The sequence below is a fragment of the Eschrichtius robustus genome, chromosome 14 (assembly GCF_028021215.1).
Source record: "Eschrichtius robustus isolate mEscRob2 chromosome 14, mEscRob2.pri, whole genome shotgun sequence".
Classification (NCBI taxonomy): Eukaryota; Metazoa; Chordata; class Mammalia; order Artiodactyla; family Eschrichtiidae; genus Eschrichtius; species Eschrichtius robustus.
In genome coordinates this window covers 29052332-29073385 of record NC_090837.1, presented here as the reverse complement: position 1 = coordinate 29073385, position 21054 = coordinate 29052332, and the positions used below count along the sequence as shown (strand labels likewise).

General features: G+C 39.5%; 1 protein-coding gene across 2 annotated transcripts in view; it reads right to left on the bottom strand.

Annotated features, from left to right (window-relative positions):
• The window catches only part of SPIRE1 (spire type actin nucleation factor 1), a 213904-nt gene extending 203956 nt beyond the window's left edge, over positions 1-9948 (bottom strand). The window contains exon 1 of one of the 2 annotated variants that reach the window (XM_068563759.1): positions 9379-9948. In XM_068563759.1, the coding sequence (XP_068419860.1) occupies positions 9379-9676 (298 nt within the window). In that variant the 5' untranslated portion in view covers positions 9677-9948. The remainder of the gene's footprint in view (positions 1-9378) is intronic. The other variant, XM_068563760.1, reaches the window with a different exon arrangement.
• Positions 9949-21054: the final 11106 nt, after the last annotated feature.

Sequence of the window (21054 nt, the reverse complement as noted above, 5' to 3'; positions counted from 1 at the left end):
GCCAATAAAACAGACAACCTGGAAGAAATGGACAAATTCTTAGAAAGGTACAACCTTCCAAGACTGAACCAGGAAGAAACAGAAAATATGAACAGACCAATCACAAATAATGAAATTGAAACTGTGATTAAAAATCTTCCAACAGAAGTCCACAACCAGATGGCTTCACAGGTGAATTCTATCAAACATTTAGAGAAGAGCTAACACCTATCCTTCTCAAACTCTTCCAAAAAATTGCAGAGGAAGGAACACTCTCAAACTCATTCTATGAGGCCACCATCACCCTGATACCAAAACCAGACAAAGATATCACAAAAAAAGAAAATTACAGACCAATATCACTGATGAATATAGATGCAAAAATCCTCAACAAAATACTAGCAAACAGAATCCAACAACACATTAAAAGGATCATACACCATGATCAAGTGGGATTTATCCCAGGGATGCAAGGATTCTTCAGTATACACAAATCAATCAATGTGATACACCATATTATCAAATTGAAGAATAAAAACCATATGATCATCTCAATAGATGCAGAAAAAACTTGACAAAATTCAACACCCATTTATGATAAAAACTCTCCAGAAAGTGGGCATAGAGGGAACCTACCTCAACATAATAAAGGCCATATATGACAAACCCACAGCAAACATCATTCTCAATGGTGAAAAACTGAAACCATTTCCACTAAGATCAGGAATGAGACAAGATGCCCACTCCCACCACTATTATTCAACATAGTTTTGGAAGTCCTAGCCACAGCAATCAGAGAAGAAAAAAAAATAAAAGGAATACAAATTGGAAAAGAAGTAAAACTGTCACTGTTTGCGGATGACATGATACTACACATACAGAATCCTAAAAATGCCACCAGAAAACTACTAGAGCTAATCAATGAACTTGGTAAAGTTGCAGGATACAAAATTAATGCACAGAACTCTCTTGCATTCCTATATACTAATGATGAAAAATCTGAAAGAGAAATTATGGAAACACTCCCATTTACCACTGCAACAAAAAGAATAAAATACCTAGGAATAAACCTACCTAGGGAAACAAAAGACCTGTATGCAGAAAACTAAAAGACACTGATGAGAAAAACTGAAGATGATACAAACAGATGGAGAGATATACCAAGTTCTTGGATTGGAAGAATCAATATTGTGAAAATGACTATACTACCCAAAGCAATCTACAGATTCAATGCAATCCCTATCAAATTACCAATGGCATTTTTTACGGAACTAGAACAAATCATCTCAAAATTTGTATGGAGATACAAAAGACCCCGAAAAGCCAAAGCAGTCTTGAGGGAAAAAAACGGAGCTGGAGGAATCAGACTCCCTGACTTCAGACTATACTACAAAGCTACAGTAATCAAGAGAAAATGGTACTGGCACAAAAACAGAAACATAGATCAATGGAAGAAGATAGAAAGCCCAGAGATAAACCCACGCACCTATGGTCAACTAATCTATGACAAAGGAGGCAAAGATATACAATGGAGGAAAGACAGCCTCTTCAATAAGTGGTGCTGGGAAAACTGGACAGCTACATGTAAAAGAATGAAATTAGAACACTCCCTAACACCATATACAAAAATAAACTCAAAATGGATTAGAGACTTAAATGTAAGACCGGACACTATAAAACTGTTAGAGGAAAACATAGAAAGAACACTATGACATAAATCACAGCAATATCCTTTTTGACCCACCTCCTAGAGAAATGGAAATAAAAACAAAAATAAACAAATGGGACCTAATGAAACTTCAAAGCTTTTGCACAGCAAAGGAAACCATAAACAAGACGAAAAGACAACCCTCAGAATGGGAGAAAATATTCGCAAACGATCAATGGACAAAGGATTAATCTCCAAAATATATAAACAGCTCATGCAGCTCCATATTAAAGAAACAAACACCCCAATCCAAAAATGGGCAGAAGACCTAAATAGACATTTCTCCAAAGAAGACATACAGATGGCCAAGAAGCACATGAAAAGATGCTCAACATCACTAATTATTAGAGAAATGCAAATCAAAACTACAATGAGGTATCACCTCACACCAGTTAGAATGGGCATCATCAGAAAATCTACAAACAACAAATGCTGGAGAGGGTGTGGAGAAAAGGGAACCCTCTAGCACTGTTGGTGGGAATGTAAATTGTTACAGCCACTATGGAGAACAGTATGGAGGTTCCTGAAAAAACTAAAAATAGGACTACCATATGATCCAGCAATCCCACTACTGGGCACATACCCAGAGAAAACCATAATTCAAAAAGACACATGCACCCCAATGTTCATTGCAGCACTATTTACAATAGCCAGGTCATGGAAGCAACCCAAATGCCCATCAACAGGCGAATGGATAAAGAAGTTGTGGTACATATATACAATGGAATATTACTCAGCCATAAAAAGGAACGAAATTGAGTCATTTGTTGAGACGTGGATGGATCTAGAGACTGTCATACAGAGTGAAGTAAGTCAGAAAGAGAAAATCAAATATCGTATATTAACGCATGTATGTGGAACCTAGAAAAATGGTACAGATGAACCAGTGTGCAGGGCAGAAGTTGAGACACAGATGTAGAGAACAAATGTATGGACACCAAGTGGGGAAAGCCGCGGTGGGGTGGGGATGGTGGTGTGCTGAATTGGGCGATTGGGATTGACATGTATACACTGATGTGTATAAAACTGATGACTAATATGAACCTGAAGTATAAAAAAGCAAAAAAAACAACTAATACTAAACTTTCTTTGGGTTATTTGTATGGAAATAGGTTAATATAAATGTTTCAGACATTACATGACATTTCTAAAAATCTTATATGTTCTGGTATAATATTGTAAGTCATAATTCTAGTTATTACTTTAAAATGTATATCTCAGAAATAATAAATAAATAAATAAATAAATAAATAAATAAATAAATAAATAAAAACACCTCAGTAACAACAAGGACACCCAGCACTAAGCTCCTTGAAGATATATCTGATTCTAGGGCTGGGGCAGAAAATACACATGATAAGCCTTGAAGCACCTTGTAGTGCCAGAAAGTAAGGATGTGCTCAAAAACACAAAAGGATGGGGCACATCAAAGGGACATGGACGCCAACCTGAAGGAGCTTCCAATGGCCACAGCTGGAACAATTTGAGCAACAAAAGAAATAACATAGTAACAGATAACAAAGTGTAAAACATACACGGATCCAGACTTAATAAATGACTGAATAAATAAGTAAATGGGGAGAAGAATCAAATCTTCCTTACAGAAGAATCCAAAAAATACTAAGTAGATATTCACAGCTCCAGGAGGAGGCCCCCATGAATGCAGACTGGACTCAGTAACTCGCTTCCAAAGAATAAAGTATAGAAAAGGTAAAAACAGTAAAACTCTTTATTGGAGAAACCTGGCAAACAAGGCTCACATCCCCAGTGGTGCTGTGTGGATATCATGTGCCTCAATCCAATGTGACGAGGGGAGCCCTTCCCCTTTCTGGTACTCTTCGCTCAAACGCATAACCCCAGCCTAGTCAAGAAAACAGCAGGCAAACCTAAATGCAAGGACATTCTGCAAAACCCCCAACCAGTACTCCTCAAGACTCTCAAGGTCATGGGAAACAAGGAAAGTTTGAGAAACTGCCACAGAGAGAAGAGACTAATGAGCCATGATGACTAAACACAACCAGGTGTCCTGGGTGGGATTCTGGAACAGAAAAAGGACACTAACAGAAAAACTAGGGAACTCCAAGTGAAGTCTGAAGTTTAGTTAATAGTAATATGCCGTTAGTTAGTTTTGACCAATGTACCCAGTAATATAAGATGTTAACATTAAGGGAAACAGGTGAGAGGTACACAGGAACCCTCTGCACTATGTTTGCAAATTTTCTTCAATCTAAAATTATCTCAAAATTAAAAATTTATTTAAAAAACATTAAATTTGGCAATTTAGCAACACGCAATATTTTCCTCATAGTTTTAAACAAGAATCTGGGAGACGGTAGTTTCTTTTTTTTCTACTTAGCCAATAGGAAGCAAATGGGAAATATAGTATGACTCCAATATTATGAAAGTGGGATGGGAACTGCTGCCATTTTACAGAACCTATGAAGCAGGAAAGCGATTCCCACCTTACAAATAAAACAGGCAGAGTGTGTGACTCATCATCTCTTATCAACATATAGTCCTCGGTAGACCAGTGATTTTTTTCCTTCTAAAGTTGAGTCAAAACTCTTAGTAAGACAAATGGTTTCCCAAAAGAGTCCCAACTTACTTACGTACCAATATCTATATGTGACTGATATTTTTCCGTTGTTTTCCTTTGCATAAGGCAGAAATACAGATACAAAACCACAAATGCATTATTCCAAAATCTCTCCCAAAAATCTCTGTGGCCATTCTCACACAACCCAAATGGAAGTACATTGGAGAGTAAACTGGAGTCAAAAGTGACAGCAATCTTAACTGATTATGGCTAAAATATCTTAATCTTGCAAATGGTCATCTGGACACATGGTTAAAGCCCCCCCAGGGGCCTAGAAGGGGACTGTGTAAGGGAGCAGGTTCCAAGTTGACCTGCGTTAGCTTCACCGTAAACTGATCACTGTTTATGTTCTATTTTCTCCTCTATAATAACTAAACTTGGACACTGCTTGCACGTAATAGGGACTCAGTGCATGTTTTTAAAATTGAATTAAGCCCACATATCTGGACATATTGTTCACATGGAATAATTCTCACCTATTGCTGTAACTGACAAGGTATTTCACCAACCCCTAATACTGTCATTCACCCCCAACCGCTACCCTGGACACACACACCTCAAGTATTCCTTTCATTTAATGATCAGAATGTAAACACTCAAGAAAAATATCAAGAGTGAACAAAAATTAATCTCTTTAAACATGTTTTCACTATTTCAACCTTCTCCGCAAATATTCTGTCTCTCTTTAAACTCAAAAAGGATATTATTCCAAGACCACTTCCCCACCAAATTGGCATGAACCCTGCTGAGAAGCCTCACGGATCACATCCTCTTTTCAAATCCCAAACAAAGCCCCAGTGTTCCCTATACCAAGGGATGCCTTTATTAATATGCACGCAGTCCTTCATTGTTCCTCCCAGGAAAACCTATCACTAACCTTACAATGATTTTAAATCAAGATGTGTTCATAATTTTGAAAGTGTTCTTTATACATCTAAAGCTAAAGGTACATCAAAAATTTTGAAACCAAATCTGAAACAAAGTTATTTTTGTCAGATGGGTATTTAAGGTCTACAAGGCTGCTAAGACCATGGAGTGGTTCTAAGCTCTAGTACTACCATTAATAATTCTTTGTGGCATCCCAGAAAAAAACGAGTTATAATCTTGTGGAGATTGGAATATAACCTAAATTCCATCAATGACTACTTTCTAAAGAAAGTGTACACTAAAATGTGTCTAAAGACCAGTTAAGTGCCCTGGTTAAAAACAGCAGATTGTATATCAAGAGCCTGAGTGCCTTTGACTCATTAATTAATGGTGTGAATGAAAACTTCACCAACCTGTATGTAATAAACTTTTACCAAACAATAAGGTCTTTTTATGACTACAAGTTCATAAACATTGGGGAAAATAAAAATTTTAAGTAAGCCACCTAAGATAAATCATAAACCCTCTTGATTCTAATCAACAAATCACCCTCCCGGCATCACAGAAATACTTCATAAAATATACTGCCTATTTTAAGATCCTGATTCATAATTTAATCTCTTCCTCTTAAGGTATTCTCTAAAGAACTAGTTTTCCTTCTTCTTTAATCTCCTTCAGTCCTATATCACACTGCTTTCATGGCCATGTTAGTAAATGACTTTAAGTTACATCTGAATGCTAAATAAAATTATCCATTCTTCACTGTTTTCTTCCAATATTGGGTTCATTTCCATGCCTCCCACATTTTTCTATTTCTCTTATATGTATTTCTAATTTTTTTAATTCAACCTGAATGTGAATATTCTGTACGTGTCGATACTATTAAAACAAGAATAAAATCAATTACTGATACATTCAATTCCAAAACAAGTTAAGAATGAGTGTGAAGTGCTATTTCTTTCTATGGGACTAAATGGAGCGATATTGCTGATAGTGGTAAGAACCAACTATTCAACTCAACAGCAGAGAGAACAGTGGCCAGCTGAAAGATTCACACGCTTTAAGATTACAGCTGGGATCCATTTCCCCACGCTAAACACAATCCACGGCACCACCCATCACTGGCTAGACCAATGGTTCTCAACAGGGGACAGGTGGCCATGTCTGAAGAGTTTACTCAGGGAAGGGGGCAGGTGATAACTGGCATCTGGTGGGTAGAGACCAGGGATGCTGCTAAACATCCTACACAGGCACAGGACAGCCCCCACACAAAGAGCTATTCAGTCAAAAATGTCAGTGCATAGGCTGAGAATCCCTGACCTAGACACGTGTCCCAATTCTGAGTAAAAAATACAGAACAGGGGCTTCCCTGGTGGCGCAGTGGTTGAGAATCTGCCTGCCAATGCAGGGGACACGGGTTCGAGCCCTGGTCTGGGAAGATCCCACATGCCGCGGAGCAACTGGGCCCGTGAGCCACAACTACTGAGCCTGAGCGTCTGGAGCCTCTGCTCCGCAACAAGAGAGGCCGCGATAGTGAGAGGCCCGCGCACCGCGATGAAGAGTGGCCCCCACTCGCCGCAACTGGAGAAAGCCCTCACACAGAAACGAAGACCCAACACAGCCAAAAATAAACATAATAAATAAAAATTAAAAAAAAATACAGAACAGCTGGACAGAGGCACCGTGGTGCTGTGAAAGGACCGCAAGATCAGGAGAGGGAGAGACCTAAAACTTACTGAGTACCTGCTACATACCAAGCCTTGCGTTAGGCACTTTACACATACCATCTCACTTAAACCTCTATCCCGTAGGGAAAAAGTGATCTATTCTCACTTTACAGATGAGAAGGTTGCACTCAGGGAGATTAAGGAACTTATTCAAGGTCACTCAGCTAGAAAGGGGAGGAATCATGATTCCAATTCAAACCAAATCTGTTCCATTCCACAATACTACAAAGGCTAGAGGTTAAAAGACCTAGATTTGATTCAAAGAGTTACCAGTACGAATTCAAGCACATCACTTAACTTCCTAAACCTGCATTTAGAAAATAAGTCAATGGATAACACGTGAAAATACAAATGCTGTTGACTGCCACCACACAATCATGTTAAACATCTTACAATGAAAAACAAAGTGCTTCTTAGAATGGAGGTTCAAGATTACCATTTTTCCTTAAAAATAGAATTTATACAAGTGTGCAGAGTACCAAGTTATACAGCGTTTTTAAGAATCAGGGTAAATGTTCAGAAGACGTTGTGCCTTCCATACCCACACAACTACTCTTAATACTAAGAAGAAATAAATTATCTAATATAAACACTATTTTAGTATGAACTTCCCAAATTTTTAATGAGTCAGCCCTAAAATGCTCAAGACCATATCGGCAACTTTGATTGGGCTCTCTCCACAAGTGGCAGCAAAGGTCACAAGCAGAACTAAGCAGGAAGAGGATGGATTACAAGTCCATTACTGCTGCTGCAGGAAACAACTCTGCCATTCTCTCCAGAAAGAGAGAATGTATTACATTGAAGTCAACACGTTATCATTCATATGAATGATGCAAAAAGTAATTCATTTCAACATAAGGTTATGATTTTTTAAAAAACTATCACCAGAATCCATTAGTCTTTGACAACTAAACTACTAGTAGGTCCACAAACATAACTTGAACTCCGGGATTAAGTTCAAGGACAATGTAAATCCAGTTTGTTCCTTCTGGAAATCACCACTACCAATGCTACTTCTAAAAGGAGGTTGCACACAACCATTTTTCCCCTTAAAACACTGGATCTCAAGGCATGGCTTTGTTGTATTTTATGAAAGTATCTTTTCATATCATATTAATACACTGTAAATAAATTATAATTCCAAGTATTTCCCACTAATATTGTCCAAGTTTAAAAGCAATAGACACATCAAATGAACTAAAAAACTGTTTGAAATAATTTCAAAAGAATTGCAAAAAGACTGGCTTTAAATAAATTAAAATTCTAAAAGTCTGTTTACCTGACACCGAAAATAAATAATAAATGTTCTGTTGGAATTGAAAGAATTGATAACATCCTCTTGACTGTTCTCTATTTTAATCAATTCAATAAGTCACTTTACTAATTCTAAGTACATCTTTCACCTTAAGCATTTTGACACTTCCATCAACTTAAGTAAGGGTGGATTTTCTTTTTTTAATATTTTTAATCTGTCTCTCAAAATGCTGAATTAGATAAAAACTGATTGGAGAAACCTATTATCAACCTCCTCTTCATCATCAATAGATATTTGGGTAAGCCGTAGCTATATGTTGATGGGTAGGTGATAATCTTGAAGAATGTACATTAGATAATAACCTAAGTAAAATCCACTTTATCCATTTATCTGACATCCTGTCAACTTTTTACTTTACAAGCTTGTTTTTCATCACAACAAATATTAATGTACAGGGAAATCGTATTATTTTTATGTTAATTCAGCCTCTTCATTTCTCCCAAAATAGCAGCATTCTCCTCAGGGCTCAGATTTTTTTACATTCCCAACCAAGGGAATATCGTTGTCTTTGAAAAGTACAATCAGCTGACAGCTCCTTGCGAAAGCGCAGCCCTCCTGCCAGCGCATCACCCCCCCAACCAGGTCTTGGCGAACGCCGGCAGCGCCGAACACATCCCATCCGGGCTCGGCCGCGAGCAGCACGAGCGCGTAGAGCCGGCCTCTCGCGTCCGGGGACCGACCCCACTCCCCTTCTCCGGGGCCTCGGTGCCCCGACAGGTCGCGCACTGACACTCGGACCCCCGCCCCACTCCCGGCGCAGCCGCCCGCCCCCCGCCCACGCTCCGGCCCACGCTCAGACCTACGCGGGCCGCGCTCGGCCGCAGGCCCGGCCCGCTTCCCTGGCCTCCCGTGAGGGGTGGGGGGCCGCGGGGCGGAAGGGCCCGGGGCGGGGGCGGAGGTCCTCCGCGGAGCTGTGGGAGATGTGGGGGTCGCTGTGCGGAAAGGGCCCAGGGCCTTGGCGAGGGTCCTTCAGTAGGAGACTGGGGGGGGAGGGAGCGGCGCCGGGGCGGAAGGGCCGGGGCCTGGGGGGCGAGGTCCTCCTGGGGCCGGGGTGGGGGTCCTCCGTGGGCCGTGGGAGATGGGGGCCGCGGGGCGGAAGGGCACGGGGCTGGGGTCGCGGGGGTTGGGGGAAGGGCCTGCGGCGGGGTCCTTCTGTGGGAGAAGGGGGTCGCGGGGGGCGGCTCACCCGCGGCGGCGGCCGGCTCTCCCGCGTCGCCGGCGGCGGGCGCCAGGGTGACGGCGCCGTCCCTCCACACGCGGATCTGCGCGGCCGAGCGCACCCGGCGGCGGGGCTGGCGGCGGCCGGCGTCCGCGGCGCGCAGGGAGCCGCAGCACTGGTAGCACACGGCCCACGCCTGCTCCTCGTTGATGGGCTGATTGTAGAGCCGCAGGATTTCCTCCAGGCTCAGCGCGTGCTGCGGACCCGCGGCCGCCCCGGGGTCCGGAGGCCCCTCGCCGCCCTCCGGGCCGGCCGGCTGAGCCATCCCGTGGGTCGCGCCGCGCTCCGGGCGCCGCGTCTCCTCAGCTGCCGAGCATAGTCTCCGCGCGCCGCCGCCGCCTCATCCCCGGAACCCCGCCCAGCGGGCCGCGCGCGCCGCCGCGGGGACGGGGGTGGACGGGGTGGAGACCAGGCCGGGGATGGGCCAGAGGCCGGGCCGGAGAACCGGACAGGGGATGGCCAGGATATGAGGGGGGACGCCGCGCGCCCGACAAGACCGCGGCCACCCGGTAGCAGCGCAATGGCGTCCGCGGACCCGCCCTCCGAGCCCCGCCCCAGGGGCGCGCCCCGCCCAGAACCCCGTCCCCGCTTAGAACCCCGCCTCCATGGTCCGCCTGGGTCCTCCCCGCCCTCTGAGTCCCGCCTCTGTCCCGGGTTCTCCTGGCACACCGAGCCCCGCCCCTGGGTTGGCCCCGCCCCCTGGGGTCCGCCCCGCCCCGCCCCGCACGTGCACCCGCACCCGCGCCAACTCCCGCGCCCTGGTCCAGTCTCCGCGCACTGGCCGACTTCGTAGTCCCCAGGCCTCGCCCCCCGCGTCCCAATACATGCCCTGCCCTGCTCCGTCGAATACTGTCGCCATCAACGCACCGGACCGTTTGCTTGGATAACCTCCCTCTCCACTCCCAACTCCATCCTAAGCCCCATGAGGACAGGGTCTTTTCGGGTTTTGCTCACTGGCCTCTCCCAAGCGCACAGATCAGGGCCTGGGGTACAAGCTTGTTGGCAAACAATCTGCAGACGTCCCTCGGATTCGCTTGTGACGTTTGTACAACTCTTCACCAAGATGATGTTCCCAGTGACCACACGCCTCGTAGCCCAGTTAACCCAGTCTATTCATACCTCATGGAACCAATAGCACAGGGGCAAAACTGAACTGGGGCATTCAGCCATAGAATAAAAGACAGAAGTCCTCCTGGGCCTGGGCCTCGCTGAACTCATTAAGTGTACAATAAAACACATAATTCTTAGATAAAACAATCGCTCATTGGCAGATAAGTTTAACTGGTAACATTCCACTCTGAGACTAGTCCCGTATGTGAACCTTAGAGTTGAAAGCATCAACCAAGTAAGAAATGGATCTATACTAAGTACCAATAAACCTTCTAAGGCAGTTTTATGTGCAGTATTAATATTGCACTCTCAACAACTGCATCTTGCCATAGAAATTACAAGTCATTGTAATGCCTAAGACACCACAATACATACAGCAGGAGTGGGGAGAAGAGAGGAAAGCAGGATATAAAAGTAAGAAATTGAAAGACGGGAGGAAAAAGTTTCTCCCTAGGCACCCTATTATAATTTCATTACAAGAGATACAAAAAAACCCTTTAAAGTAACATCACTTAATTTTGTGTTCATAATCCAATTTGTAAAAATGCATATGTGTGCCACATCCCTGAGAAGAAAAGGTCTAATGCCTTATATGATATAGATAGGATAGATAGATATAGATATACAAAACCTCTTGATTAAAAGCATAGAAACAATTATTAAATTTTGCTAGTTTGCTTAGGCCCTGTGTGAATTTTGAAAATACAAACGGCTTTAAAAATGCTGACTTTCGGGATTCCCTGGTGGCGCAGTGGTTGAGAATCTGCCTGCCAATGCAAGAGACACAAGTTTGAGCCCTGGTCTGGGAAGATCCCATATGCCGCGGAGCAACTGGGCCCGTGAGCCACAACTACTGAGCCTGCGCGTCTGGAGCCTGTGCTCCGCAACAAGAGAGGCCGCGATAGTGAGAAGCCCGCGCACCGCGATGAAGAGTGGCCCCCGCTTGCCACACTAGAGAAAGCCCTCGCACAGAAACGAAGACCCAACACAGCCATAAATAAATAAATTTTTTAAAAATTATTAAAAGAAAAAAAAAATACTGACTTTTTTGGGCGTCTTAGCGCCCCGACCAGGGATGGAACCTGCGCCCCCTGCAGTGGAAGAGCGGAGTCTTAACCACAGAACCGCCAGAGAAGTCCCTAAAATACTAGTTTGAACAATGCAGTAAAACAGCAGGTCTACTTTTATAGACAATAGCACCATCTTCTGGCCTTATGGGATATTGCTGCAGTGTTGCGCTTGGACAACAACAGCCAAAATTCACTAACATTTTTGTCCTTGCCTCACCCCTCAAAAGACAAGCAAATGATTTAATCAACTGAGCAATCCATGAGCCAGACACCTGCTACCCCTGGCACAGGGCAGCAAGTAAATCTCAAGTAAAGATAACGATGACAGGAAGAAGGAAGGGAGTGGAAGTGAGGAAAAGAAGTCCAAATTTTATCTCAAATGTTATCTTTACAACCAATTCACAACAGAAGGATGTTTTTCCCTTCCTAAGTGATAATTTTTTTAAATATTAATACATTTTAGTAAGAAAAATACTTTGGTACTGAATCACAGGAATATAAATATTACATACAACAAAAGGGCTTTTGTTTTGTTTTTGCCAAATTCATGACTAATATACTGTGTTTAAGGTAAACTTCTTGCCTTTGTGAGCTTATATGGAATTAAGTGGAGGCAAGATGACAAGTTAAATGTTTGATCCTTCTGTATGCAGTAAAAATAAAAGGTAAATCCTTAAAAAATCCTAGCTATCTTCTATTATATTGGTAAATCTAGTCAATGTATACCCTGAACACTTGATGCTTTTTTATACAAAGACAGTATAATTGTACTAATATTTATATGATTCTCAGAACCCTTTGCAATTTTGATAAGCCCCACTGTCCATCACCCCCAGGACTCTTGGAAAGTGACTGCTGACAGCTCAAAGGCTCTCAGAGGCTGACACGATCTCTGCAGGTCCAAGCAACACTGTGTGATAACCCGGGACCTCCCCATTTTCTCATTTTCAACTCAAAATCGAAGATTCAGATACCTTTATGTACAGTATACTTTGTTCCAATTTCTGTCATTGATTTTATTTTTTTATCCTGTGGCTTCACCACCTTAAAAAATTGCTCTGTGTAGTTAAAATATCTGAACAACTCAAATCAACATTTGAATGCCGTCTTCAAAGTGCCGTGAGGTCTGTGAAAAGTGGTGGCCTGTGTCAACTCTGAATATGACTTTAGTTTTCATTGATTTTATTGTTGTATTTATTTAAAAAACAGAACCCTTGAAATGTTATCTTATATTTAATTAACATTTTTGGAGAATAAATGTACTTCATGCTTCACACTCTCGATGTGCCGGCTGAGCTACTCCGAGTCTTTCGGGGAGCACACTGCCTGTGCAGCCCAAGCTTATCCCAGACTCTCCCAGACAATTGCTCCTAAGAGGCACATTCACCTAGAAAAGTGCACCAAAAAGGAAAAAATAGAACAGCATATTTTTTTCAGTGTTATAACCTAAATTTTTCACTGCCTACAATTATAATACCTTATAACTTTACAGTGATATTTTATACTTTCAAAGTGCTTTCTTCAGTTATACAACTTGAAGATCAGATATTATTTATCTCACAGATGACATCAAACAGATGACAAAATACAAGGCTGGTAATGAAAGATGTAGACTGGGATCCAGGCCTCCTGATCAGCCCAGCTCTTTCTGCTACACTAAAACATCTCTCAACTAGCCCAGAACAATAAAAAAGTCTTCACACTTCATCCCACCCTGTACCAAGCAGGAGTACAGTAAAAAGCAGATGCTTTAAAATTTGTATGTACCAATATGATCGATTAAACTTCTGATAGTTTAAACACTTTAAATAAATGATGTAATGCCCCATCTCCCTCGATTGGTCCTTGTGAATTCATTAGCATTTAAGTTTCACCCCAGCAGTTATCTCCCCATAGCAAAGATACATGTTTATTGGAAAACATTTAGTAAATACCCATTAATGCCCTTTTACTAAGTTATAACCTAAACAAGTGTTTTCCCACATTTTCATTCTGCATCATCTAATATGTAAGTTTACCTATCCTACCTTGATTAGATCAATTTATATACCTATTGATAAAAATTGAGGAAAAGTAGAGGAATGAGGTAAAACATATGAACAGTAGCATATCGGCATGTCCATGGGGGACTCTGGAAAATCCTAGGCCAAACAATAGTCATGTTTCAACTTCCTTAATGTGATTCTCCTTTGAAACAATTATTTTAAAACCAACAAAGAGAGATGGTATTCTCATCCTGAATATAAGTGAAATTATTAGCTTCAATTAGTTAAGAAGATTTGATTTGGAAGAATCTCATAGATCTAAATTTTAAGACAAGCCACTGTTTTACTCTTAGGGAAATTTGAGTCTGCAGGAGATATGTGATTTACTTTAAATTACTGCTAGTTGCCAAAAGTAATTCAAATATACTTCCTATAACATAAGCTTTCCAGATGCTCTTTTTTAGCCATATTGCCTAGTTCTCATTGGATTTCAAAAGTTAAGATAAGCAGTAGTTTACTTCTTAATTCCAATGGGAAATAGAAAATAACGTAAGGCACAAATATATCTTTGATAGAAAAATGTTGATGTTTAACAATAATTGCTTGAAAATATAGATTCTCAATAAAACTTTTAAGAGACCAGAGTTTCGGGTTGTTTAAGGTAAAGAGACTTAATCCATTTTCAGGCCAAACTCATACCTTATTGATGAGACAAAGCTAAACTATTTTTTTCAAACCTCTGTTAATTTGTGCTTATCTTTATACCAAAAAAAGAAAAAGAAAAACGGCCCTTTCTTTTTGCTCAAAAAACCTTGTCTTTTTCCCCTAACGTACACAGGTAGAAGTCTAGAGCTGCTCTCACATCTAGAATTCTACTGTGACTCTGTGAAAGGCTCATTTCTCTTCCAAAGTCAACATGTAACCAACATACATGTGGCTCACCTTCTAATTAAATTAAATAAGCAATGAATTAAGCACCTTCTAGTTATCCTCTAAGCCTTGCCTTGGTAATTTTTGTGGAAGGTTATAGGTACAGCTGTACTCCTTGTATTTATTCACTCACTGTTCTGTGAACCTGAATTCCTGTGGCCTCTTGATTCTTTCTCAAGAGTCATTCATGGAGCACGTCTTTCTCCTATTTGCTATGCATGCTCATTCCTCTCAAGAATTGAAAGTTGTAACCCTTGCTCCTACTTTCTGCCTAGTCATCATAATCCTTTTAAAGAGAAGAAAATCATTGACATTGAAATTCATAAAGACATGACTCCCAGATTTCAACCTGAAGCTCTACAATATTTTAAACAAACTTCCTCACTATTCTTTTAATGGTATTATTATTCCCTTGCAAGATTTGGTAAGTAATGGTCATTCTTCAACTGTAATACTTTCATAATGCCACTGACATTTTCAGTTTTAACTAAATTATATACATTTTTTTCTTTTTAGCAGAAGCAAATTTTAATTTTACTTATGTTACAGGATTATAAATATTGGGCCAACTTTCCTCATCCACAGCAGAGCACCAAAGTAACCACCCAGATAATGTAGGCCAACTATTCACAACCTTTATTCTGATTTAACACATAAGATAGAAGACATTCATTTATATAACAATCCTACAAGCATATCTAGGGATATTTGAAATTCTCAGCCACCTACCTATTTATACTTCCACTGATTTCTCTACACTCAAGAAAGCATGTCATTATGCAAGACAATGAACATGACAAAACTAAACACCTAACAGCATAGGCTTTGCACCTTAAGTTTGCCTTAATTATTTTACAGTAAATTAACACATTAATATTTAAACAAAATTCTTTCAAAGCACCTAAAAATGTATAAAATAACTAAGAAGAACTTATAAAGTAATAGAAGTGTATTAAAAGAGATTACCCACAACTCCAGGCAGGTCCCCTCTCATAATCTCATTTTACAAACAGGCAAATGAGGCCTGGCCCAGAAAGATCAGCCTGCTGCAGTCCTGTCGTTATCAACTCAGATATAAGACCGTAGCTGGCCATCAACTTTTACCTGTACAGACCACAACACGAAAACTAGCATTTTTCAGTGATTAAGTAGAGTACCAACTGATTGGAATCTCATTATACATATTTTAGAACAAAAATATAACATGTGAAGACATTCAATATCTCAAAAAGACTTTAATTAATTCTGAATATGTCTTTGAAAAAGAACCTAATATTGCCAGGGAAAATTAAAAAGAAGTAACTACTGAATTAATTTCATCTACCATATTTAAAACAACCTCTACTTGTAATATATAAGCTATTTAACCAATTCTTACAATCAGGTTTATTAAAAACTGAAGGTTCCAATTTAACATGTTTTAACTAATCCAAAGACACTAGTTTTAGTAATATAATGCCAGAAAAAAAGTAATCAAGTTTGATTTGAAACATTATTTATAACTTTAGTTTAAAAAATTAAAAATTCCATATATTTAACAATCCAGTCAAAAGGCAGAGTGGAAAAAAAACAAGATTCTGCTATATGCCATCCATGGGAGATACACTTTATTTTGAAAGATACAGATTACTTGAAAGTTAAAGGATGGAAGAAGATATAATCATGCAGACAGCAACCATAAGAAAGCAAAACAGGGGCTTCCCTGGTGGCGCAGTGGTTGAGAATCTGCCTGCCAATGCAGGGGACACGGGTTTGAACCCTGGTCTGGAAAGATCCCACATGCCACGGAGCGGCTGGGCCCGTGAGCCACAACTGCTGAGCCTGCACGTCTGGAGCCTGTGCTCCGCAACAAGAGAGGCTGCGACAGTGAGAGGCCCGCGCACTGCAATGAAGAGTGGCCCCCACTCGCCACAACTAGAGAAAGCCCTCGCACAGAAACGAAGACCCAACACAGCCAAAAATAAAATAAAATAAATAAACAAAAAAATTAAAAAAAAAAGAAAGCAAAACAGAGTTTAAAACAAAAATATTATTATACATAAATAAAAATATTAGAGATAAAAAATATTAGAGATAAAAGGATATATGCGTATAACAATTATAAATATATATAACAGAGCACCAAAATACATGAAGCAAAAACTGACAGGAATGGAGACTTCCCTCGTGGTCCAGTGGTTAGGACACTGCACTTTCACTGCTGTGAGCCTGGGTTCAATCCCTGGTCAGGGAACTAAGATCCCGCAAGTGGCATGGCATGGCAAAAAAAAAAACCTGACAGGAATGAAGGGACAAATAGGCAATTCAACAATAACAGTTGTTGACTTCAATATTCCACTTTCATTAATGATTGAACAATTAGGTTAGAACCACTAATGGACAGATCAGCAAGGAAATATTTGAACAACACTATACCCAGCAGGCATCTAGAGAACACTCCACCTAACAACAGAATATACACTTTTCACAAGCGTTCACATGAACATTCTCCAGGATAAGTAGTATATTATAAAACAAACCTCAATAAATGTAAAAGGATAGAAATAATACAGAGTATGTTCCCCAACCACAATAGAATGAAATTAGAAATCAATGTAGCAGGGGAAAAAATTGGGTAACTCACAAATACATGGAAATCAACACATTCCTAAATAGCCAATGGGTTAAAGAAGAAATCAAATGGGAAATCAAAAAATACTTTGAGATGGAGGAAAATGAAGAACATACCAAAACTTATGGGATGCACCTAAAACAGTGCTTAGAGGAAAATTTATAGCTGTAAATAACTATATTAAGAAGAACAATCTCAAATCAATAAGCTGTGTACCTTACACTAGAAAAAGAAGAGCAACTAAACCTAAAGCAAGAAGGACACAAATAACAAAGATCAGGGTGGAAATTAATGAAATAGGGAATAGAAAAACAAAGAAAAATCAATAAAACCAAAACCCAGTTCTTTGAAAAGATCAACAAAATTGACAAACCCTTAGCTAGACTGACCAAGAAAAAAAAAGGAGGGAGAGCAGACTCCAATTACTAGAATAAGAAATGAAAGAGAGGACATTACCATTGACCTTATAGGAATAAAAAGGTATAAAGGAATACTATGAACAATTGTATTATACATCAAAATTAGATAACTTAGATGAAATGGACAAATTCCTATAGAGACACAAACTACCAAAACTGCCTCAAGAAGAAAAATAGACAATCTGGATAGACCTATAACACCTGAAGAGATTGACTTAGTAATCAAAAAACTACACAACATAATGCCCAGGCCCAGATGGCTTCCAAATTCTACCAATTAAAGTAAGAAATGACAAAAATTGTTCACAAACTCTTCCCCAAAAATAGAAGTGGGGGGCGGGGGGGGGGACACTTCCAACTCATTTTATGAGACCAGTATTACTCTGATACCAAAATCAAAGACATCACAAGGAAAGTAAACTACAAACCAGTATTGCTTATGAATATGGACACAAAAATCCTCAACAAAATAGTACTAGCGAACTGAACACAGCAACATATAAAAAGAATTATACACCTTGACCAAGTACAATTTGTCCCAGAAATTCATGGTTGGTTTAATATTTGATAATTAATTCATGTAATACACCATATCAATAGAATAAGAAACAAAAATCACATAATCGTCTCAATAGACACAGAAAGAGTTATTTGACAAAACCCAGTACCCTTTTGTGATAAAAATTTTTTAAAGGAGGAGTAAAATGGAACTCTCTCAACCTAATAAAGGGCATCAATGAAAAACCCAGTCAACATCACACTTAATGGTGAAAGACTAGATGATTTCCCCTGAGATCATGAATAGGACAAGGATGTCCGCTTTCACCACTTCCATTCAACATTGTGCTGGGGGTACCAGCCAGGGCAATTAGGCAAATAAGTGAATGAATAAGTAAATACATCCAGATCGGAAAAGAAGTAAAACTATCTCTCCTTGCAGATAACTTGATTGTGTATAAAGAAAATCCTAAGGAATCCACCAAAAGAAAAAAACTACTAGAACTAATAAGTGAGTTCAGCAAGGTTGCAGGATACATCAATATACAGAAATCAATTGTATTTCTATACACCTTCAATGAACAATGCAAAAATAAAATTAAGGGAAAAAATCCATTTACAATAGCATCAAAAAGAATAATAGGAATAAATTTAACAAAAGAAGTACAAAACTTACACTCTGAAAATTACAAACATTGTTGAAGGAAATTAAAGATTTAAAATAAATGTGAAAACAATCCATGCTCATGAATCATAAGGTTTAGCATTATTAAGATGGTGATACTACCCAAAGCAAGGCACAAATTCAAGGCAACCTAGAATCCTGCCTGCCTTTTTGTAGAAATTGACAAGCTGATTCTAAAATTCATATGGAATTGCAAAGGACCCAGAATAGCCAAAACAATCTTGAAAAAGGACAAAGTTGGAAGACTTTCACACTTCCCAATTTCAAAACTTACAACAAAGTAGTGATAATCAAAATGTATGGTACCAGCACAACAGGAACATGCATTTGTAATTATAACTGAAGTTGTGCTCTAGATGTAGAATATGCTATAAACTATATGTTAAGGTTCTTCAAAATTGGATGGCTTCTAGTTCATGTGTTTGGTTATTTTGTTAAGATTTTATATACACTTTGGCTAGTCTCAAATGATTTCTTAACTACCAACTGCTGGAAAGCAATGCTACTTTCATTGGTATAACATGTAGGTGCATGTTAAAAAACAGATCTAACTTCTATACTTATCTACTTAAGTAGAAAGTACAAAATTGTTATGAGTTAAAAAAAAAATTATGAAACTGCAAACTGTAGTCTAACCTAAGCTATTTTCTTGTTTAGTAGAGCATGAAACCAGAAGTTTGAATTAGTTTAAGCAATTCATGGTTCATAACTAATGTCTTCTAATGGTGAGATATCTGGCACAGGATACTACTTTATGAGATATATTATTTTCAGATATAAGCCTTCAGTTCATTTGGCTCAACTCTTATCTTTGTTAAGAAGTAGAAAAATGGGTTTCAAATGTGTGTACCTTCCATAACTGCCAGGTTATACATGCTTTTGCAGATCATAGCTAAAAATGTATACCTCAATACTAGAAAATATCTTAAAGGCACCTGGAGTGTTCAGTTAGTTGAAACTGAATTTAGTTAAGTTTTATTCAACAAGTTCATGCTTGAGTAATGAAGTTTCTAGGTTTGTGATATTCTATGAAATAAATATACCTATCTATTATATATTACATATGTAAAGAGAACTACGTTAGTGCACATATTGTCAAAAAGAACACATTAGGGACTTCCCTGGTGGTGCAGTGGTTAAGACTCTGCGCTCCCAATGCAGGGGGCCCGGGTTCAATCCCTGGCCAGGGAACTAGATCCCACATGCATACATACCATAACTAAGAGTTCGCATGCCACAACTAAGGAGCCTGCCTGCTGCAACTAAGGTGCCGGCGAGTTGCAACTAAAGGAGCCCACCTCCCGCAACTTAAGACCCAGCACGGGACGAAGTGAGAGAGTGGCATGGACTTATATATACTACCAAATATAAAATAGATAGCTAGTGGGAAGCAGCCGCATAGCACAGGGAGATCAGCTCAGTGCTTTGTGACCAACTAGAGGGATGGGATAGGGAGGGTGGGAGGGAGACACAAGAGGGAGGAGATATGGGGATATGTATATGTATAGCTGATTCACTTTGTTATAAAGCAGAAACTAACACACCATTGTAAAGCAACTATACTCCAATAAAGATGTTAAAAAAAAAACAACCCAGCACAACCAAATAAATATATAAATATTTTTTTAAAAAGAACACAATAGAAGCATTATATTAAAAAAAGTTTACAATTTTAATAGAAAAACAATTTTTATGACAGAGCTAAATATACAAGGTAAATTTAATTTTTAAAAAGAAAAATTATTAGCAAGAAGAGTAGCAGAATTCTAGTGATAAAAGGACTGAAGTAATATCTGGAAATAAACCATCTTTAAAGGAAAATATTAATTCATGCCAGACTCTATTAAAGTGCATAAAAAGGAAATTTATTTTAGAATTTACACCAAAGGCGCATTATAAGTACATGTGTTACTCTGGCACAATAAGGCAGAAAGCCCAGCCTCAAAGATAACACAGCCTTGATCTCATATATTATACAGTCTGCCTCTTAGTACGTGCCTCATAAAGAGTTTGTTCCAGAAGTTGAAAACTACAAGCCACTTTGTCTGTCAAAAGCTTTGTGAGTAACTCCAGCAACACAGTAAAAGTCTAACTCATATCTCGCTAATCCTCTAAATTCATGTCAGTCTCTCAAGAAACTCCTGATTGTTTTCAATAAGAATTGATACAGGAGGGATATTTTCAGACTTTTTAAACAAGTGAAATCATAAATAGTTATCATATGTAAAAATAAAACAAAAAGTAAATTTTAGGATATCTTTAGATTTTAATTTTTAAAACATTAAATCTTATTTGTGATGGTGAATTAAAGTGATGAAAAGAATAACTTGCACAG